We start from the raw sequence: 20694 nt of genomic DNA on the forward strand, positions 1-20694 counted from the left end.
CGTTTACCTTCCCGCCAGAGCGGTACCTATTTATCTACTTGCACTTGGACATGCTTTCGAACTGCTAGGTTGGCAGGAGCAGGGACCGAGCAACGGGCGCTCACCCCGTTGCGGGGATTCGAACCGCCAACCTTCTGATCGGCAAGTCCTTAGGCTCTGTGGTTTAACCCACAGCGCCACCCGCGTCCCAGTTGAGTACTAGACAGTGGCATAACTGAAGTATTAAATTGGGGATGTGCTGTTTCAGATACATCAGATTTGACTTGACCCTTAGCCCTGCGTAGATCATGAGTTAACCTTTCCATAAGATTCTGCCCCCCCACACCAATATCTAAATTGTGCTTTATTTTATGTACATTCCTTTTTAAAACCCTTTTGAAATTTTAAGAGGATAGGAAGAGGCATGAAAAAAGGATTACAATTCTGTGAGTATATCACACACATACACAAAACGTGTCCCAGCAATACAAAGTGCAAACAGTAGTAGCTCGGATTACCTTGATAACCTCCAATGACTGAATACCACATTCATTAGTTTCCATGCTTGGTAAGCTTCTTTTGCAATAGAGTGCCCAATTTTTGTACAGTGGTACCTCTGGTTAAGTACTTGGTTCCGGAGGTCTGTTCTTAACCTGAAACTGTTCTTAACCTGAAGCACCACTTTAACTAATGGGGCCTCCCGCTGCCGCCGCGCCGCTGGAACACGATTTCTGTTCTCATCCTGAAGCAAAGTTCTTAACCTGAAGCACTATTTCTGGGTTAGCGGAGTCTATAACCTGAAGTGTATGTAACCTGAAGCATATGTAACCTGAGGTACCACTGTATTTTTAAAGACACTGCTGCCCATACAGGTTTAGCACATTTCCTTTCTCTGTTCCTGCTCAGTATGGTAGGCTTGGTTTTATGTGTGATGCTTCATCTACAGAGATTCCTGAGCACTTCTTTTATATGATAGGACTGGCTCTACATCTTCATTTCTCCTAGACAAAAATGGACAGTGATGGTAGGATTGACATATGAATTGAATTTCTTTTCTTTTTTAATATACTCTTTCTTCGCCACGTTGTTGCCTATGAGGTCCATTCATTTCTGAACACAGGATTATAGTGGAATTTTCTGGGTGGTGCTCAAGTTGTAAAACTCAGGTGCAAAATGGTGAGGGAAACCAAGCAGAGAGAGGCTCTTTGACTTCACTAAAAACAAAACTGCTAGAGACAGGGTGCTTTGAATTTATATGTAAGATTCATCCTGCGTTTTGCACACAAAAATATTTGCCCTACTGTGTATTTAGCCACAACTTCTCTGTTACAATTGCTGCCTGTGACAATTGAGAGAAACCTGGGCCCGCTATATATTGGGCTCCAACTTACAGCTGGGGTGGTCAGTGGTCAGGAACTATAGGAGCTGTAATCCAACATCAGGTTCTTGACTACTGGCTTATAACATACTAGATAACTGTTGCAGAGCTGAACTTCTTCACACCTCTGTCCTTTGATTTCCATAAGATCTAAGTGCCAAACATCCCCATGCCAACTGGTACATGAGCAGTCAGATTACATTTTCCAGCCTCCTGCTAAGGTGGACCAAGTGTTTGTGTGCCAGGTAAGGCACCAGGTGATAGACTAACCTTTGCATTAGGATGACTCACCTGTAAAGGCAGTCATGACTCTGATGTAAGTTCAGATAAAGGGATTTCTCTGGAACCCAGCAATTCCTAGTAATGTGGCTTAAGGCATGTTGCATCCTGAGCTCTTGGACAACACCCACGCAGGTAGAAAGTTCGTGAGGCATAGGCAGTGCCCGCTGTTTAATGGCATGCTTCTTTCCCCCCCCTTTTCATGAGCATGCAATGTTTACTGACCTGAAAGAGAAGGAGAAGAATTCCTAGTCTCTTCTTTGGCAGGCATATTTTTGCAAAAAAAAAAAAAAAAAGTACTTCTTGTTGGGGAAAGCCTGCAGAGTCAGTGATGCAGCAGACACTTTGCATTGTAACAACACCTCTAGGCAACACGCAGTGTGAATAGGTGTTACACACACCTGAATCATCATTTACAACCCCTTCTGGAATTTGGCAATATGCCCAAGATGATGGGTTTCTGACATGTTTAAGCCAGGATGCAAGCCTCAGTACCAGAGCTGCATTACCCAAAGTCTTTGCTCATTCTTTGTGTGTGTGTGTGTGTGTCACTCAGCACAAAACAGCTTTCAAGCACACACACAGTTATCTTAAAAAAAGTATTATTGGTTTTTCACAATTTTATACATTTTAACTTTAACCATTTCAAACATTAAAATAAAAGGTTCTTTTGTACCTTCGGACCTCCGTCCCTCCTTCCATGGGTTCCATAATTAAGATAAAGTTTTCTGCATCTTTTATCATTGTCCACCTGTTGTATGTCCATAGTTACCATAGTTAATCTCACATTACAAGTGTCACTACATCCCTGCCAACAATTTTAACCTTTTACAGTGGTCTTTTAAATAAATTAGAAATTTATTCCAGTCTTTTAAAAATACTTGATCTTCCTGTTTTCAGATCTTTCCTGTCAGTTTCGCCATCTCTGCATACTCCATCAGTTTCATCTGCCGTTCTTCTTCTGTTGGCTCAAGCACGCACAGTTATCAAAACAATTCCTAAAAATCTTTAAACAGTTCCCATCACCACAAGCATGCAAAATACACAAATCAAAAGCATTCCAAAAAGCAATGATGAAACTTTCAAGAAGAATCTGTACAGTAAATCAGTAAACAGTCCCCAAAAGCACAAATCTCTACCTCACACCTTGAGGGTGATTTCCTGCATTACTCTTTGTTTCACAAAATTCTCAGTCCAAGTTGGTCAACAGCTGCTTTGGGGCTCAAATCACACACACAAAAATTGCATACAAAAATGTGTATATTGGGGAAAAAATGCACTAAAATGCTGGTGAGATTTTCTTTTTTAAAAACAACAGCAACAACAACAACTGCAAACTGATGTGGAAATATGAAGAACTGAACTTAAGATTGGGGAAAAGAGGAAAAATAGAAAAATAGAAATTGACATCACCACTGCACACCAAACTGAGTGGGGAGAGGGTAGGTTTGGATACCTGTTTCTCAGCCTGCAGAATCCACAGCTCATCTCCCACTGCCAACGTTTTTAAAAGGGAGCTGGATTTAAAGCAATTTTGCACTATGGCATGCAAGGCAGGGAGTCCAAAACCTACTGGAAATTGAAAAAGGTAAAGGGACCCCTGACCATTAGGTCCAGCTGTGGCCAACTCTGGCGCTCATCTCGCTTTATTGGCCAAGGGAGCCGGCGTACAGCTTCCGGGTCATGTGGCCAGCATGCCTAAGCCACTTCTGGCGAACCAGAGCAGCGCACGGAAATGACGTTTACCTTCCCGCCAGAGCAATACCTATTTATCTACTTACACTTTGACGTGCTTTCAAACTGCTAGATTGGCAGGAGCAGGGACCGAGCAACGAGAGCTCACCCCGTCGCGGGGATTCGAACCGCTGACCTTCTGATCGGCAAGTCCTAGGCTATGTGGTTTAACCCACAGCGCCACTCGTGTCCCTTAAACTTAAACCCGCGTCCCTTAAACTTCCAGTTTAGGTGTGCCTAAATATCACTTTTTGGATTGCATTCAGTGTGCATAGAAAGAGAGAGGGAGGCTACAGATTACTCACTCTATGAAACATCACAGAAATCAGAGGTAGAGAAGTGCACCTTTTTATCATGCTGTTTACTTCTATGGTTGCCAGGACAGTTTTGCTTCACCTCGGCCTCAGCCCTGAAAAGCAAAGTCCTTGCCAACACCTTAAAGCCACAATGTCTAAAAATAGCCAAGAGCCATTTCTCTGGAAGAAGCAGGTGGGAGGAACCTTCAACAACACAGTGGGATTCTAGGGACAATAAACTTCTTTATGAGCCACTCCTGTATATAGATTGCCTGGATAACGGCAACATTTCTTTGGAAAAGCAATTACGAAGAAAGCAGGTCAAAGGCAGGTGTGAGCATGTGCTGAATTAGTCCCACCCCTACGTCTATGGGCTCTTTGTTTTGCCCCACTCCCATTGCTGGACCTTTAGCAGCTGTGCAACAGATAAAGTCAGCAAGCAAGCCTTCCTCCTAACTTTATAGAATAAGGACCCAATACAAAATACAGCAAGTAACGAAAATTCTGGCATTGTTTAGTAGCAAGGGGCAAAGGTTCACCAGCTGATTTTCTTCCTCCTCATTCCTGCCTCTGTTGAAAGCTCAGTGTCTCTGTCAGCGGAAAACATGAGCAACTTGTCCCTGACTGTGGGAACATCTGAGAAGGAGGTTTTTTCTCCCCACCATTTCAAACCCTTGCACTGCCTTTGGTTCATTGCTGCAACACCTAATTCACAGCATGAACCTCTGCGCTATGAATGTGCATTGAGCCATTCAAAGAAATTGCCCAGTGTCCCAAGCTTCTCTTTGTAACCAAAGGACTAGAAATTTGATTTAAAAAAAAAGGAGGAGGTGGAGGAGGAAAAGCTTCTCAAAACACCCGGGTTTTTTGGGGGGGGGGCTTCACAGTACAGTGGTACCTCGGGTTAAGAACTTAATTCATTCCGGAGGTCCGTTCTTAACCTGAAACTGTTCTTAACCTGAAGCACCACTTTAGCTAATGGGGCCTCCCGCTGCCGCCACGCCGCCACTGCACAATTTCTGTTCTCATCCTGAAGCAAAGTTCTTAACCCAAGGTACTATTTCTGGGTTAGTGGAGTCTGTAACCTGAAGCGTATGTAACCTGAGGTACCACTGTAATGCTCGTCCCTCAGTCTGTTGAATGAATCATTGATCTACAGCGGGTGTGGTAGTTCTGAAGAAAAGGGCCTTGGTATATTAGGTTAGTTACCACTGTCTGCTACTAACAGTCAAATCCATTTTATAACCATTATATCTTATCTTTATGGCCAAATGTCATTTGTCAACAGATCACAGTATGCAAAACAAACACCTGCAGGGAATATAATTGCCAAGGAGTTTAATTAGATAGGGAGCGCACCGCAGACCACAGCAGGCAAAAATAGATCTCTAGGCAGTGCATGAGGGAATCGGCTGTCACAAGACACAGTAATGATGAGTGCCGGATGGCACCACAAGTCTGCACCTCTGACCTGACCTCCCTCCAGCTGAGTTGCTGCTGCATTCAGGGGTGGCGTATGGACAGGAGTCAGGGTGAAAATGTTCCACTGGAGCCAATCCAGTGCTTTTGCCAGCATGCTTCCACCATGCCAATCTCTCTGCTTCTCTTCTCCATGCCAGCATGCAGCAGCGACTCAGCCCGCAGGAGGGCAAGTAAGCAGCACACAGCCCCACCATGCCCTCTCTTGCTGGTGGTGACCAGTAGTTCAGATGGCTTTGAAAGGGGAATTGATAAATGCACAGGGATTAAAGCTCCATCACTGGGTATTAACAACAGCACATAACTGGCATTCCATGTTCAGAGGCAGTGTTGGGGGGGCAGTGGTAGCATAGGGCTCTTAGCTTTAGGGTTGCCATGCAACTGGAATACCCCACAGTCGAAAGGAGTGTCTGGGCAGAAATCACAAAAAAAAGTCTTGGAAAATCCAGACATATGGCAACACATGTCAGCAGTGTTGTTTTTGGCGACGACAGCTCAACAAATTTGGCCAAAAGTAAAAGTTCAACAACTTTTCTGTCTGGATTTTCACTTTTTGAAATATGGCAACCCTAGTTATCTTCATACTCTGTTTGTGGTCTAACTGGGAAGCAGGAATGCTGGGAGTTGCCAAGCTTTAGGGGGCCCATGACCATATTTGGAATTTTGAGAGGAAGAAGAAAAGAAGAGTTTGGATTTGATATCCCGCTTTATCACTACCCTAAGGAGTCTCAAAACGGCTAACATTCTCCTTTCCCTTCCTCCCTCACAACAAACACTCTGTGAGGTGAGTGAGGCTGAGAGACTTCAGAGAAGTGTGACTGGCCCAAGGTCACCCAGCAGCTGCATGTGGAGGAGCGGAGACGCGAACCCGGTTCCACAGATTAAGAGTCCACCGCTCTTAACCACTACACCACACTGGCTCCTTCTCACCCTTTCTGGCTGCTTCTCGCCAGCCTCTCCTGGAGCACCTCCACCACGACCCTGAGACAGGCAAAAAGCGAGAAAGTGAAAACACGCTCACATACGCACTCTTTGCCATTTCGGGGTGTAGATAAAAGTTAGATCCAGTGGAATGAAAACAGATTCTCTTGAATTTGCATGATTTTACATGGATCCCAAACACCATCAAATCAAAGCTTATCGTGGTAGACTGCGCTGTTATACCGAGTCAGTACAACGGTCCATCCAGCTCAGTACTGTCTGCTCTGACTGGTAGCGAATCTGCAGGATTTCAGTCAGGGGTGTCTCCCAGCCCTACTGGGAAATGCCAAGGTTTAAAACTGGGACTTTCTGCATGCAAGGGCTGTGCTCGGCCACTGTACTCTACAATTCTTCCCCTAAAAATGAAACACAATTCTAGTCCTCATGCTTCTCAATTAAAGGCTGATGTAGGGACGTGGGTGGCGCTGTGGGTTAAACCACAGAGCCTAGGACTTGCCGATCAGAAGGTCGGCGGTTCGAATCCCCGTGACGGGGTGAGCTCTTGTTGCTCGGTCCCTGCTCCTGCCAACCTAGCAGTTCGAAAGCACATCAAAGTGCAAGTAGATAAATAGGTACCGCTCCGGCAGGAAGGTAAACGGCGTTTCCGTGCGCTGCTCTGGTTTGCCAGAAGCGGCTTAGTCATGCTGGCCACATGACCCAGAAGCTGTACGCCAGCTCCCTCGGCCAATAAAGTGAGATGAGTGCCGCAACCCCAGAATCGGCCACACCTGGACCTAATGGTCAAGGGTCCCTTTACCTTTTTAATGCAGCTATGAGAAATTGCCTTATACCAAGTCAGACCGTGGCTGAATGTAGCTGAGTATTTTCCATGCTTCCTGGCAGCAGCTTTTCATGATTTAGGACAGGGGACGTCCCCAACTCTACCCAGAGATGCCAACCTGCGTGCGAAATAGAGGCTCCATCACTGAGCTACATCTCTTCCCATGCACATCTTAGCTACACAGTTGGAATAGGTAAAGGTAAAGGGACCCCTGACCATTAGGTCCAGTCACGGACAACTCTGGGGTTGCGGCGCTCAGTTCGCTTTATTGGCTGAGGGAGCTGGCGTACAGCTTCTGGGTCATGTGGCTAGCATGACTAAGCCGCTTCTGGCAAACCAGAGCAGCACACAGAAATGCCGTTTACCTTCCCGCCGGAGCGGTACCTATTTATCTACTTGCACTTTGACATGCTTTCGAACTGCTAGGTTGGCAGGAGCAGAGACTGAGCAACGGGAGCTCACCCCTTTGCAGGGATTCGAACCACCGACCTTGCGATCAGCAAGCCCTAGGCTCTCTGGTTTAGACTACAGCGCCACCCGTGACAGTTGGAATAGAAAGCATTAAAAACAAAAGGCAAGCATGTGATCCCAGGATGCTATGCTTATGTATATTCAAACACATGTAGGAATTTAATTAGGAAGACTCAGCCTTAAACTGTAGCCCCGGCTCAGAAACTGTGACCTTTTTGCATGGCACGAGAAGCATTGCTGCCACCTATTGGGAGTAGAGTGCACTTTCCAAACTGAATTGACAACGCAGCAAGGGTGAATTCCCTTACCACCACAGAGATGAGCTTTCCTGCTTTTGCAGTGGGCTAATGAATCAGTTTCCCAGCCAGGCAATGTTCAGTTGTAGCTGCACATAAGGGAGAATTCCAGTTTGCAGCACTTCTCCTAGCATAGCATAGGTCCAGTGACTCAGCAGCTCTTCAGCAGCAAATACAATGTTTTAAGTGCCTTATACAAATGTGGCACTAGATGGCAATGGTGAGCTTATGGCAAATTCAATATATTTTTCAAAACGTTTTTTAAAAAAGTGTTTTCACAGCGTTTTTTAATATATGTCTAGATTCCACCCAGGAATCAGAACAAGAAAGCATGGGAGCTTAAGACACAATGTTATAGACAGTTCTCATCCTACTCAGAGTAGACCCGTTGAAGCCTAAGTTACTCTGCACTGGAAACCTGCATATGTGAATTTCACAAACTGATTGGAAGTCAATTAGTGAGATCGCTACACCTGTCCTTTCCCAATCTGACACTCTCCAGAAATTTTGGACTTCAATTGGGTTTTGAAACATAGCTGCCTGGAGCTAATGGCACCAGGTTTGTGAAAGCTGTTCTAGTGCATCTCAGCTGTGTCATCTGATCCTGAGGGATCCATTTCCACCTTGTTTAATTTACACACTCTTACTATACTGAAATATTTAAAAGTGGAAGCCCATCAATGCTGAAACAACTGAAGGTTTTGAATCCACGAAATATGCTTGACCTTATCTTTATTTTGTTTGCTTTCATTTCTTGCCACACTGGAAATTTGCAACTACAAGGAGAAGATTGTGAGAATGAGTTTAATTGCACAAGAAGACAAAGAAACCCTTCGACATGCCCAGCAGGTATAAAGTAGCCTAATAATGATTTGTCGGTTTGCTTTTTAAGCTGCACTTGTTTGTTGTGTTTGCTAGATTTTTCTTCAGCGATGCCCAACATGGTGATAACAGAATGAATGATGTAAGTAGGGGGCTGCAGCCCAAGATAGGAAAAGAGGTAGTAAGGGAACACCTAGCTCCTTTAAATGAATTCAAATCTCCAGGGCCTGATGAGCTGCATCCAAGGGTAATAAAGGAACTTGCAGGTGTAATTCAGAGCCTTTGTCTAATATCTTTAAGAATTATTGGAGAACAGGTGAGGTCCCTACAGACTGGAGGCAGGCAAATGTTGTCCCCATCTTCAAAAAGGAGAGAAAGAAAGAGCCAGGTAACTACCAACCAGTGAGCTTATCGATACTAGGGAAGGTCCTAGAACAGATAATGCAACAATCGATCTGTGAGCATTTAGAAAAGAATGCTGTGATTACTAAGACCCAACATGGGATTCTCAAAAATAAGTCATGCCAGACCAATCTGATTCCTCTTCTTGATAAAATTACTGCATCTTGATTTCAGTAAGGCTTTTGACAAAGTCCCCCACTATATTCTTGAAAGGAAGCTGGTAAAATGTGGGTTGAACGAGGTAACTGTTAGGTGGATTTGTAGCTGGTTGACTGACCGAACCTAAAAAGTACTCATTAATGGTTCTTCTTCATGCTGGGAAAAAGTGACAAGTGGGGTGCCGCAGGGTTCTGTCCTGGGCCAGTTGTTGTTCAACATCTTTATAAATGACTTGGATGAAGGAACTGAGGGAGTGCTCATCAAATTTGCAGATAACACCAAACTGGGAGGGGTAGCTAATACCACAGAAGACAGAATCAGAATTCAAAATGACCTTAACAGATTGGAGAACTGGGGGCAAGCTAACAAAATGAATTTCAGTAGGGACAAACGAAAGATTCTGCACTTAGGCAGGAAGAACCAGATGAACAAATATAAGATGGGGGACACCTGGCTTACTAGCAGTACATGTGAAAAGGATCTAGGGGTCTTGGTGGACCACAAGCTTAACATGAATCAACAGTGTGATGCAGCAGCAACAAAAGGCTAATGCTATTCTAGGCCGCATCAACAGAAGCATAGTGTCCAGATCAAGGGAAGTAATAGTACCACTCTATTCTGCCTTGGTCAGAGCACACCTGGAATACTGTGTCCAGTTCTGGGTGCCACAATTTAAGATGGATGCTGACAAGCTGGAACGTGTGCTGAGGAGGAGGGCAACCAAGATGGTCAAAGGTGTGGAAACTAAGCCTTATGAGGAGCGCTTGAAGGACCTGGGTATGTTTAGCCTGGAAAAGAGGAGATTGAGAGGAGATAGGATAGGTAAAGGGACCCCTGACCATTAGGTCCAGTCGTGACCGACACTGGGGTTGCGGCGCTCATCTTGTTTTACTGGCCGAGGGAGCCGGCGTACAGCTTCCGGGTCATGTGGCCAGCATGACTAAGCCGCTTCTGGCGAACCAGAGCAGCGCACGGAAACGCCGTTTACCTTTCCGCCAGAGCGGTACCTATTTATCTACTTGCACTTTGACATGCTTTCGAACTGCTAGGTTGGCAGGAGCAGGGACCGAGCAACGGGAGCTCACCCCGTCACGGGGATTTGAACCGCCAACCTTCTGATCGGCAAGTCCTAGGCTCTGTGGTTTAACCCACAGCGCCACCCACATCCCATGGAGATAGGATAGTCATCTTCAAATATCTTAAGAGCTGTCACATGGAGGAGGGAGCATGCTTGTTTTCTCCTGCTCTGGAGGGTAAGACTCGAACCAATGGCTTCAAGTTGCAAGAAAGGAGATTCCAACTAAACATTTGGAAAAACCTTCTGACAGTAAGAACTGTTCAGCGGTGCAACAGTCTCTCACGAGAGGTGGGGGACTTTCCTTCCTTGGAGGTTTTTAAATAGAGGTTGGGTGGCCATCTGTCAAAGATGCTGCAGCTGAGATTCCTGCAGTGCAGGGGGTTGGACTTGCAGCTCTAAGATTCTATAACTCTGTGAAATACTTGCTTGACTGAACTGCATAATTTAAAAACCAATAAAACAAAAAACCTCACCATGCCTTTAACATCCTAGTAACAACACAGATTTCTCATTACCCATGTAGGTTAAGAGCCAAACAGAAAATTTCAGATAAATTACATATTGCATTTATGGCCTTGAGGAGTTGAAGGGTCTTTGTTTTGCTGCTGAGTGATTGATGTGCTGTTAACCTTATAAAGCAAGGGTGATATCCAATGCATCACAGGCAACTGAAAGTTTCCAACTGCAATCTTCATCCAGAGTCCATCCTTTGAAGGTAAGTGGTCCACAGCATTACCTGTCAACATCCCTGTATTCATCCCAATTTCATGTCATGCATTTTGCTTTCAGGTTTTTTCTGCCTGGGTAGCGATTCATCCCCTCTCCCATGCCCAGAAGGCACCTTTCGCTCAACAGGAAGGTCTCCCTCCCATTCGTGTGTGGCCTGCCCTGTGAACTTCTTCAATGCTAAGCTGGGCCAAGCAGCTTGCTTCCCATGTGGCTCAGAGGCTGTGCAGCCCAAGGAAGGTCAAAGAACATGTGTCTGCCTTCGGGAAGGCCGAGTGTTCCAGGTAACTGCAGGCTGAATAGGTGGGTCAGCTGGAAGCACCCCCATCCTCTATGTATTTGTCCAAGCACCTTCCAAAGTCAAGTAAAAGAGTAGCCATGACTGCATCTAAAGGGACCCCTGACCATTAGGCCCAGTCGTGACCGACTCTGGGGTTGCAGCACTCATCTCGCTTTATTGGCTGAGGGAGCTGGCATACAGGTCATGTGGCCAGCATGACTAGGCCACTTCTGGCGAACCAGAGCAGCACACGGAAACGCAGTTTACCTTCCCGCCGGAGTGGTACCTATTTATCTACTTGCACTTTGACGTGCTTTCGAACTGCTAGGTTGGCAGGAGCAGGGACTGAGCAATGGGAGCTCACCCCGTTGCGGGGATTTGAACCGCCGACCTTCTGATCAGCAAGTCCTAGGCTCTGTGGTTTAACCCACAGCGCCACCCGCGTCCCCTATATGACTGCATCTAGTGGAATTAAATTTCATAAACCATTTAAAAGGATGTCCTGCCTTTTGCCCATCCTTGAACCTCCCACCAAATGCTTCCTGGTGGAAAAAGTTCCTTTTCAAGCCAGAATACTGCTCCATAGATCATAGAACCATAGAGCTGGAACAGAACACAAGGATCATCTAGTCCAACCCCCTGCAATGCAGGAATCTTTCACCCAATGTGAGGCTTGAACCCACGGCCCTGAGATAGGGGGTGGATCTACACACGGGGGGGGGGGCGATGCTATAAATAAATCAGAAATTAGATTGTTATAACAAAAGGGGGGAAATCTATGGAAAATCATGTATCAAAATTTCTTGCTCTTTGATGCCATCTGGTGTTGCATGTTTATAGTGCATTCAAATCGTTGCTTCTCTGCCTATGTAGCTGAGTCCTAAAAGTCTCATGCTCTACCAACTGTGCTCCATCTAACTCACTATTGTCTACACTGACAGCAGCTCTATGGGGTTTCAGGCAGAGGATATTCCTAGCCCTCCCTGGAGGTGCTGGGGATTGAACCTGGGACACCTTCTACATGCAAAACAGATGCCCTTCCACTGAGCTATAGTCCTTCCCTTAAGCTATAGGAACATAGTAAGCTTCTTTATACCAACTCAGACCATTGGTCCATCCAGCTCAATATTGATGGTGCTGACTAGCAGGCAATTCCCAGCACTTCCTGGAGATGCCATAGATTGCACTTTCCTCTAAAATAAAATGCCGCAAACCTTGTAGCGTTTCCCCAAAGGGAAAGATGCCCTGTGGTTTGGGTCATTTTGGTTACCTTTTTTTAATTCTAGAGGAACACTCCTTCCTTCCTTCCTTCCTTCCTTCCTTCCTTCCTTCCTTCCTTCCTTCCTCTTTCTTTCTTTCTTTCTTTCTTTCTTTCTTTCTTTCTAAGAATAACTCAAGAAAAGTGGTGTGAATCACTGAGCTAACAAAAATAAATAAATGCAAAACACAGGCATCGTATTCTCGTTGCAGCCTAGTGATGCCCAATGCCCGTGTGCCCCTGGGTATAAAAGCCCTATAGAAGACCAGAGATGGGACTGTGTCAAGCAGATGTATGACATCTGTAAAGATGGTGCTGTCCGGAACGAAGAGGGGCAATGCTTAACTCAGGAAGGATGGCGCCACTACTGCTCAGACAAGGTACTGCAAGTTATGTCTTAACACAAGTCAGCCAGTTCCCACTGAATGGCTGTGAGTAATGCTTGGGGTTGTTTTTTTTTTAAGTCTAAATTCTCTTGCTTCATTTTGGGTAACTGATCTTTCCAGCTTTGCCCATTTCCAGTCAGTTTCCCTTCATCTGAAGTTTCTTAAGCAACCGTGAGCTCAGTTTCGGTAGATTTCCCAAGCGCCAAGCTTGCCAGCTGCCAAAGGACACAGCCCATTGCTCATGGTAAATTCTGCTGGTGCTGCAGCTTCTCAGTCACAACAATATTACAAAACCTGAAGTGCCAAACAGCTTGGCTCTAAGGTCTAGCAAGGCTTTAGATTTCAGCTAGGTCGCTGCTCAGGTTTTTCAGGATTTCCTTAGCTCCTAATTAGCACCTTTGACAGCAAGCGGAGCTGGACCGGAATGTACAAAAGAGGAGAGTGTTTCAACTTCCCACCTAAAGATGAATTCAAAGCCGAAGCAGCTACTCCCACACTCACTGTCCTCTGCTCTGAGCACATCTGTCAAGCAGCAGCTCATTTTTCAGAATCTTGATTTGTGGGTGACATTTTCGCTCATGTTTGCAGTGATGTTTACAGTCATTTTTCAGAGGACTGACCGGCAGATCAGCGTTCCAAGTCCTAACCCGTGGGTCATGTTTTCAGTCCTTTTTAGGTTTCCTGACCCACAGATCACATTTCCAGTCCTTTTTTTGGAGTCATGGGTCACCTTTTTGGCCAGTTTCCAGAGTCCTGACAACCAGGTGCCCATTACTGAAACTCCACAAGCAGGGCTTCAGCACAACAGCCCTCTCCCAGCTTGTGATTCTGAGCAGCAGGTACAGTGGTACCTCTGGTTACGTACTTAATTCGTTCCGGAGGTCCGTTCTTAACCTGAAACTGTTCTTAACCTGAAGCACCACTTTAGCTAATGGGGCCTCCTGCTGCTGCCGCGCTATTTCTGTTCTCATCCTGAAGCAAAGTTCTTAACCTGAGGTATTGTTTCTGGGTTAGCGGAGTCTGTAACCTGCAGCGTATGTAACCCGAGGTACCACTGTATTCTTCTCAGTGAAGGTAGAATGTAGCCTTCCAAAGTCATCCAAGTTGATGGTCACCATGACTGCCTCCTGTGGAAGTGAATTCTGTCATTTAATTTTGCACAGTGTAAAGATGCCCTTTCTTTTGTCTCCCCCGAATCTTCCAGCATTCAGCTTCATTGGATCAGCCCCACTGAGTGCCAGCCCTTACGTTCATCTCACTTTCTCTGCTAGGTTTGTGCTCTCCCCAAAGATTATAAGGGATATGACAAAGTTCTTGGCCTCTGCCTTTGCCAAGCGGACAACCTGGACAGTCTGTGCAACCGCCTGTGCCGAAGACGACAAAGGAGAATTTTCCAATTTGTCAGTGAAAAAGAATCGGCCCGATTTTCTTTGGCCTTCAGAAACGGGAGCCAGGTAAAAAAACAAAAACAACCAGAACTCATCAGCAGAAGTGTAACAGGCTGGGCTCACGCGGGGTTAAAGACCCTTGGCTATTTCTGCTAACAGGTTGCCAGCAGGGTCCCTGTCTCTGGTGAAATAGAGCTGCCCAGTCAGCATGAAAGGGGAGAGTTATTAGCCACTGAGAATAATAATAATAATAATAATAATAATAATAATAATAATACATTTTTATTTATACCCTGCCCTTCCCGGTTCAGAAAACTGGGCTCAGGGTGGCTAACATCAAATTTAAAACACCTAATTGCTGCAACAAAAAACAGCATAAAATACAGTATAAAATGTGAATAACAATGAATTCAGAATTCAAAAATCAATTTGGGGGGAAATCCATCCAATAAACATTTGATGATCACCAGGGCTAGCTGGCTAAATTAGTCCTATTTGGGCCAGCGAGGAGACCAGGGGAGAATTAGCTGTGGGATCCAGAGCGGGTAATCTTCATAAAAAGGGGAGGGGGAGGGAAGGAAGGGGAATAAAAGATCAGGCTAAATTCAAATTGAAAACCAGGCGGAATAGCTCTGTCTTACAGGCCCTGTGGAAGGAAGTTAAATCCTGCAGGGCCCTGGTCCCATGGGACAGAGCATTCCACCAGGTCGGAGCCATCACTGAAAAGGCCCTGGTGGAGGATAATCTGACTTCCTTAGGGCCCGGGAAGAGGGCATCCCTCCCTTTGTGCTTATTGGAGCCAATCAGAGCGAAAGGCAGTGGGTCAGCCACTGAGGATTGGCTCCTAGGGTCACTCTGGAGAAGGCACTCAGGAAGAACAACGAGGAGGAATTGCTCTTTATGCTCCAAAGCTCAGCATTTGGGAACATGGAAAACACAAGATGCTACAGTTTCAAGAGAATGGTGTGCAAGTTTTGTTTCATACAATGGAACTTGGAGGAAAATACAGTTTAAGTCACTCCCAAAAAAAGGATACTGGAGCACTCTGAAGCATGCACACAGAAAATAATAGAAGTAGCTGAAAGGCAACACGTGAAGATCTGTATTGATTGTTGCAATGCATCCCTCATTATTATTATTGCATCAGGTTATTGCATAACCTAAGGGGGTGTGGCTGCCAGGAAGTATAGCCATGACTATTATGGAGTGATCCTGCACTTCTGAATTTGTCAGTACACTGCTGATCATATGCAACTTGTTTTGTTGGCAAGCTGCATTGACAAGGCAGGTGTGGGGTGGGCTAGTAGGCCAGCACCCCATACCTGCCTGCCCAATGGTCTTGTTGCTAAGGCTATGTGCGGACTCTTGTTTGCACTGCACCTAATGCGCTTTCTCTCAAACCAACGTCAACGTGAACTGAGAAAAAGAGTGACCTAGTTGTGGTTTTATGGCAGTAATGTGCAAACAGCCTTTGTCTCTCTGCCACTGATGCTGCTTGGTTGCAACCCTGCTTTTCATTGGGGTGAAGCGTCAACGCACCAAGGCCAGATCAAGGCTTCCCACTGTCAACAACAAGATAGCACCCCATCCCACATCCAGCAAAGTCCAATAGCAAGCAGAGGACCACAACTTATGCAGCTCTAATGTAGAGGTTCCTTTTGGCACCCCTGCATATCGTTGCAAAATGTACTGAGAGCTGCGGTGCTTTAGCCAGTTCTGTTGCGTACATCCAAACTGATGGCCCATCAGTGCAAATACTGCCAGGATGTGAAGCCTGGGCTCTCAAGACTTCTCCTTTCAATTCTTTATAGCTTGACGTTTTATTGGAAGAGATAAGAGCGTCGCTGCAGCTGTTAGATTTCCACACACTAAATGGGTGCACCTCAGAGGAGAACAAGAAATCGTGTCCTGTATATGTGGTAAAAACAAGTGGTAAGGAACAAGTTCTGTCCTTTTGATTTATGGACCGCATTTATAATGCCTTTTCCCTCCAAATAGCTCAAGGTAGAGTACAGTGGTACCTCAGGTTACATACACTTCAGGTTACATACGCTTCAGGTTACACACTCCGCTAACCCAGAAATAGTGCTTCGGGTTAAGAACTTTGCTTCAGGATGAGAACAGAAATCGTGCTCCAGCTGTGCAACGGCAGCAGGAGGCCCCATTAGCTAAAGTGGTGCTTCAGGTTAAGAACAGTTTCAGGTTAAGTACGGACATCTGGAAAGAATTAAGTACTTAACCTGAGGTACCACTGTACCTGGCTCCATCCACCCTCTCCATTTTATCTTCAGAACAACCCTGTGAGTTAGGCTGTACTGAGAGAGACCAGCTCAAGGTCACCTAGTAATCTTTATGACAGGGGAAATTTGAACTCAGGTCTCCCAAATTCTAGTTGGATGCTGGAATGACAGCATCACACCCAATCTCTCTTTATCTTACAGTTTTCCACTCCTAATCCTGTTAGCTTAAAATTCTGCCTTCCCTATGATTACTCTTTGTGTGTGTGTTGTGCATTTTCCTGTTTCCTCTGTTTCCTGACAGCATAGTAGAAGACTGATTTAAGTGCACAATTTAGATATATCTGTCATTACCTAAAGAAACTCCACTGCTGTTTTTGGCTTGTACAAATAACCGTATTTGGCTTGGTGTTTGATTTCTACAGACAAATGTGGTAAATCAAAAGCAATTCATTTGCCAGTTGGCCTCGAAGCTCCAGAGATAAAGTGATTGTGTTTTATTTATTTGAAAACATTTTTAGACTGCTCGTCTTGCAAAGCAGATCTAGAGAGTGGGTTCGAAGTAAAGTGTAGTAAGAACAAACATAGACAGCAAAAAAGAAAAGAAAAAGATGAACCACAATTACTTAGGGGAGAAATTTGATTCAGTTCTCATTTAAAGCCGAAATGAAAGTAATGCAAAATGGATTAATCCATTCCAGACTTTTAAAAACAACCCCTAAAACAGCAATTTAACATGGATTTTACTATCTGATGAGACCATTGGTCCATAAAATGAAAGCAATAATCAATGTACTGTACTATAAAATAAATAAGACAGTATTGTAGATGATAAAAATTAAAATTAATTACCTGCACTGATGATAGTCATTGTTTGGCTTTTATCCATTTCCACAGTAGCACAATCAATCAATCAATCAGTAGCTGAACTGGGTTCCACACAGTCACAAAAACAAATTAACTGCAAAAGCCGCAAAAACAAAAATGCAAAATAAACCGCAAAAACAAAAGCACCAAACTTAATCCGTTCCGGAAGTCCGTTTGACTTCCGAAATGTTGAAAAACCAAGGCACGGCTTCTGATTGTTGCAGGCACCCTGGAAACAATAGCCGACAGCCGCATCAGATGTTTGGCTTCCAAAAAATGTTCGAAAACCGGAACACTTACTTCTGGGTTTTCAGCATTTGAGAACCAAGGAGTTTGAGTACCAAGGCATTTGAGAACCAAGGTACCACTGTATTCAATGAAGTTGTGGCCTGTTTTGACCCAAAACCCAGTCTTATTGGTCTCTTATTTATATGGGTTGGGGTATGGGAAGTCCGATGCCTGGTCCTGCAAGCAAATATGCAAAGCAGTTTGTTGCTGCATTGGAAAGTGTGGGTAACACTTGGCTGATGTGACCTCCCTGCAAACAAACCTGGATGAATGCAGGTCACCTAGAAGAAGTCTAGGCAGAGAGAGCAGGCTTATGACCTTTGGTTTATTTGGTTTTTTTCAATGTCATTACAGGAAGAGGATTCCTGGGGGTGTACGATCCTGAACCAGAGCTCCTACACTACTTCCTTACTTCAAATGCGGTTCTATTAGACTCCCAGAATAGATTGCGCTCCATGACATCTACAGGTATTATATACTGTGCTTTTTTTCTGGCAGTACTCAACAGTATGCTTGTACACCACCCAGTTGGAATTGCCTGTTGACACAAGCATGAGCCTACACAAGCGCTGAGCAGATTCCTAAATAATAATAATAATTTATTATTTGTACCCCAGCCACTCTGGGCAGCTTCCAACAAGGATTGAAAATACATTAAAATGTCACACATTAAAAACTTCCCTGAACAGGTGTCTTCTAAATGTCAGGTAGTTGTTTATCTCTTTGACATCTGATGGGAGGGCATTCCACAGGGCAGGTGCCACTACCGAAAAGGCCCTCTGCCTGGTTCTTTGTAGCTTTGCTTCTCGCAGTGAGGGAACCACCAGAAGGCCCTCGACCCTGGACCTCAGTGTCTGGGCAGAACGATGGGAGTGGAGACGCTCCTTCAGGTATACTGGGCCGAGGCTGTTTAGGTCTTTAAAGGTCAACACCAACACCAACACAACTCTTTTCATGTGCAAATCCTCAGTTGTATGCAGATCCTGCTTCACTTGGTTTTTATGTTCACACAGGGCCATCTAGAGAAGAAGATTTTGCATTCTACAAGTCCTGGCCCCAGCAACCTTCTGATTCTACACTGAAAATGACATTCAGTGGCATCCTCAACCCTACTGCATGCCTCAAGATTCACGACATTGTCATGTTCATTGTTTCTAAGGATCATTATCCGGTTTATGATGTGTAAGTAAGCATTGCGGGGGGGGGGGTGTTGTTACATTCAGTTCACACTGAATTCCAAGCTGACCTTGTCCGTCCGTTCTGAACAATGCGCAAACCGAAACACAGCCATTCTTTGAAATTCACACTGAATTTTGCAATGCAATTCTCCAGTCAAATAATGTGTACAAAAATGGGTCTACTAGCATAAAGGGTGCATACAAATACATATTACTAATGAAAGGAACGTACAAAAATTGCCTCAAAATGTATTTATTTCATAAAATTTATATACAGCTGGGTTGTAAAAAAATAACAACAAACTCAAAGCAGAAGAACAAAACAATGCAATTATCAGTTAAAAACAACTATATAAAACATTCGAAAAACAATTAAAATAAATGATAAGCTAAAAACCAGATCAGTGTGTGATGCTGATAATGCCAAGGTTGCAGGTTCGATCCCCGTGTGAGAAAACTGCATATTCCTGTATTGCAGGGGGTTGGACTAGATGATCCTAAGGGTCCCTTCTAATTCTATCCCTCTACAATTCTATGATCATCATTCTACAGGTCTGAACAGGCTTGACTAAACAAATATATTTTTATTGGATGCCTGCCTCATGTCGATAAGGGAGTTCCCTAAGTATGGGTGCTCCCACATTCTTAAGAGTTAGCCGTGGGGAAACTTACTTGCACAGTTCAATATACTCCCAGGGAGAATTTAAACCAGATTTTTGCTGAGATGGCGCTTGGATGATAAATGTACATTTTCCATCAGAAGATCCCTGCTGGATTACATCAAAGGCCTATCTAGCTCAGCATCCTGTTTCACAATCTCTCACCAATCAGCTTCATCGTATGACCCCTAGTTCCACGATTATGCATGACAAATAAAAACGGCTACCCACTTTCTCAACTCTGTGCACCATTTGTAATTGCACCCTCACCCCATCCCCAGACTTCCTTTTTTCTAAACTAGAAAGTCCCAGATATTTTAACCATTATTCATATGGAAGTTGTTCCACACACCTGATCATTTTGGTTGCCATTTTCTGAGCAGGTAATTATCAACACAAATATTGTCAACACATAATGTCCTTCTGTTTCCTGTGATCGGTAAAACTGATATAAATGGATAGCAGCTTCCCTAATACGTAAATTCTGTTTCATCTTGCATCGCTGTCCTGTCTGTTGCGCTGAGGACGGAATCAGAGTTAAAACTGCAAGTACCATTTTTGGAATCGAGATAATTTGGGCAGCCAACATGTTTGTCTTGTGTCTTTCCTTAGCAACAGCCTGTACAATACAAACCACGAGTTTGACTGGGGAGGTTTCCGCAGCCTAGCAGAAGAAGCTAAGTTGGCCTCAGGCTCCGACAACTTCCTGCTCTTCTTTTACCAGTTCCATGATCCCGGAACTTATGTCTTGAGGCTAAGTAGCAACCAGCACAAAAGAATGGTTTGTTTCAGGTCCTGGCATGTTTGCTTACAAAAGAGAATTTCCAGTGAGGTGCATTCATTAGTCTGATAAACATTTGCAATGGGTGGTGTGTCTCATCTGCGGGAGGGATGGGCCATTGGTTCAGCAGCTTAATCCTTGGCTTACATAACTTTTGGGCCACCTTTCAATATAAAACTCGTGGCACAGATCATAAAAGAAAACAGCAGAACTACAAAAGCAAATATCAGAGCACAGAAACAGCGGCCCATCAAACTAACAAAGTCTAGCCAAACTCCGCCATAAAACTAAAAAGGAGCTCTAGAACAGGCTGAAACACACGGGTAAATTTTTAAAAGGATCGGCTTGGCACCAAAACAATAGGATGAGCACTAGGGAAACTTCCTGAGGGGCTACAACCAAAAAGGTCCTTTCTGCCATCATCACCCTCCTAACGGCCTCAGTCCAGTATACCTGGAAGAGCGTCTCCACCCCCATCGTTCAGCCCGGACACTGAGGTTCAGCGCCGAGG

General features: G+C 44.7%; 1 protein-coding gene across 1 annotated transcript; it reads left to right on the forward strand.

Moving 5' to 3' along the window:
- Positions 1-8291: 8291 nt before the first annotated feature.
- Positions 8292-20154, forward strand: LOC310750868 (uncharacterized protein; the record flags this gene model as incomplete). The annotated part of the gene is made up of 8 exons (XM_083589278.1): positions 8292-8523; positions 10925-11145; positions 12612-12779; positions 14057-14239; positions 15985-16105; positions 17920-18033; positions 18579-18747; positions 20127-20154. Exons 1-8 carry the CDS (start codon positions 8355-8357, stop codon positions 20152-20154), a joined length of 1173 nt encoding a protein of 390 aa, XP_083445404.1. The 5' UTR covers positions 8292-8354.
- Between the last annotated feature and the right edge of the window lie 540 nt (positions 20155-20694).

The sequence above is a fragment of the Podarcis filfolensis genome (genome assembly GCF_964270895.1).
Source record: "Podarcis filfolensis genome assembly, chromosome: 15".
NCBI classification, from domain to species: Eukaryota; Metazoa; Chordata; class Lepidosauria; order Squamata; family Lacertidae; genus Podarcis; species Podarcis filfolensis.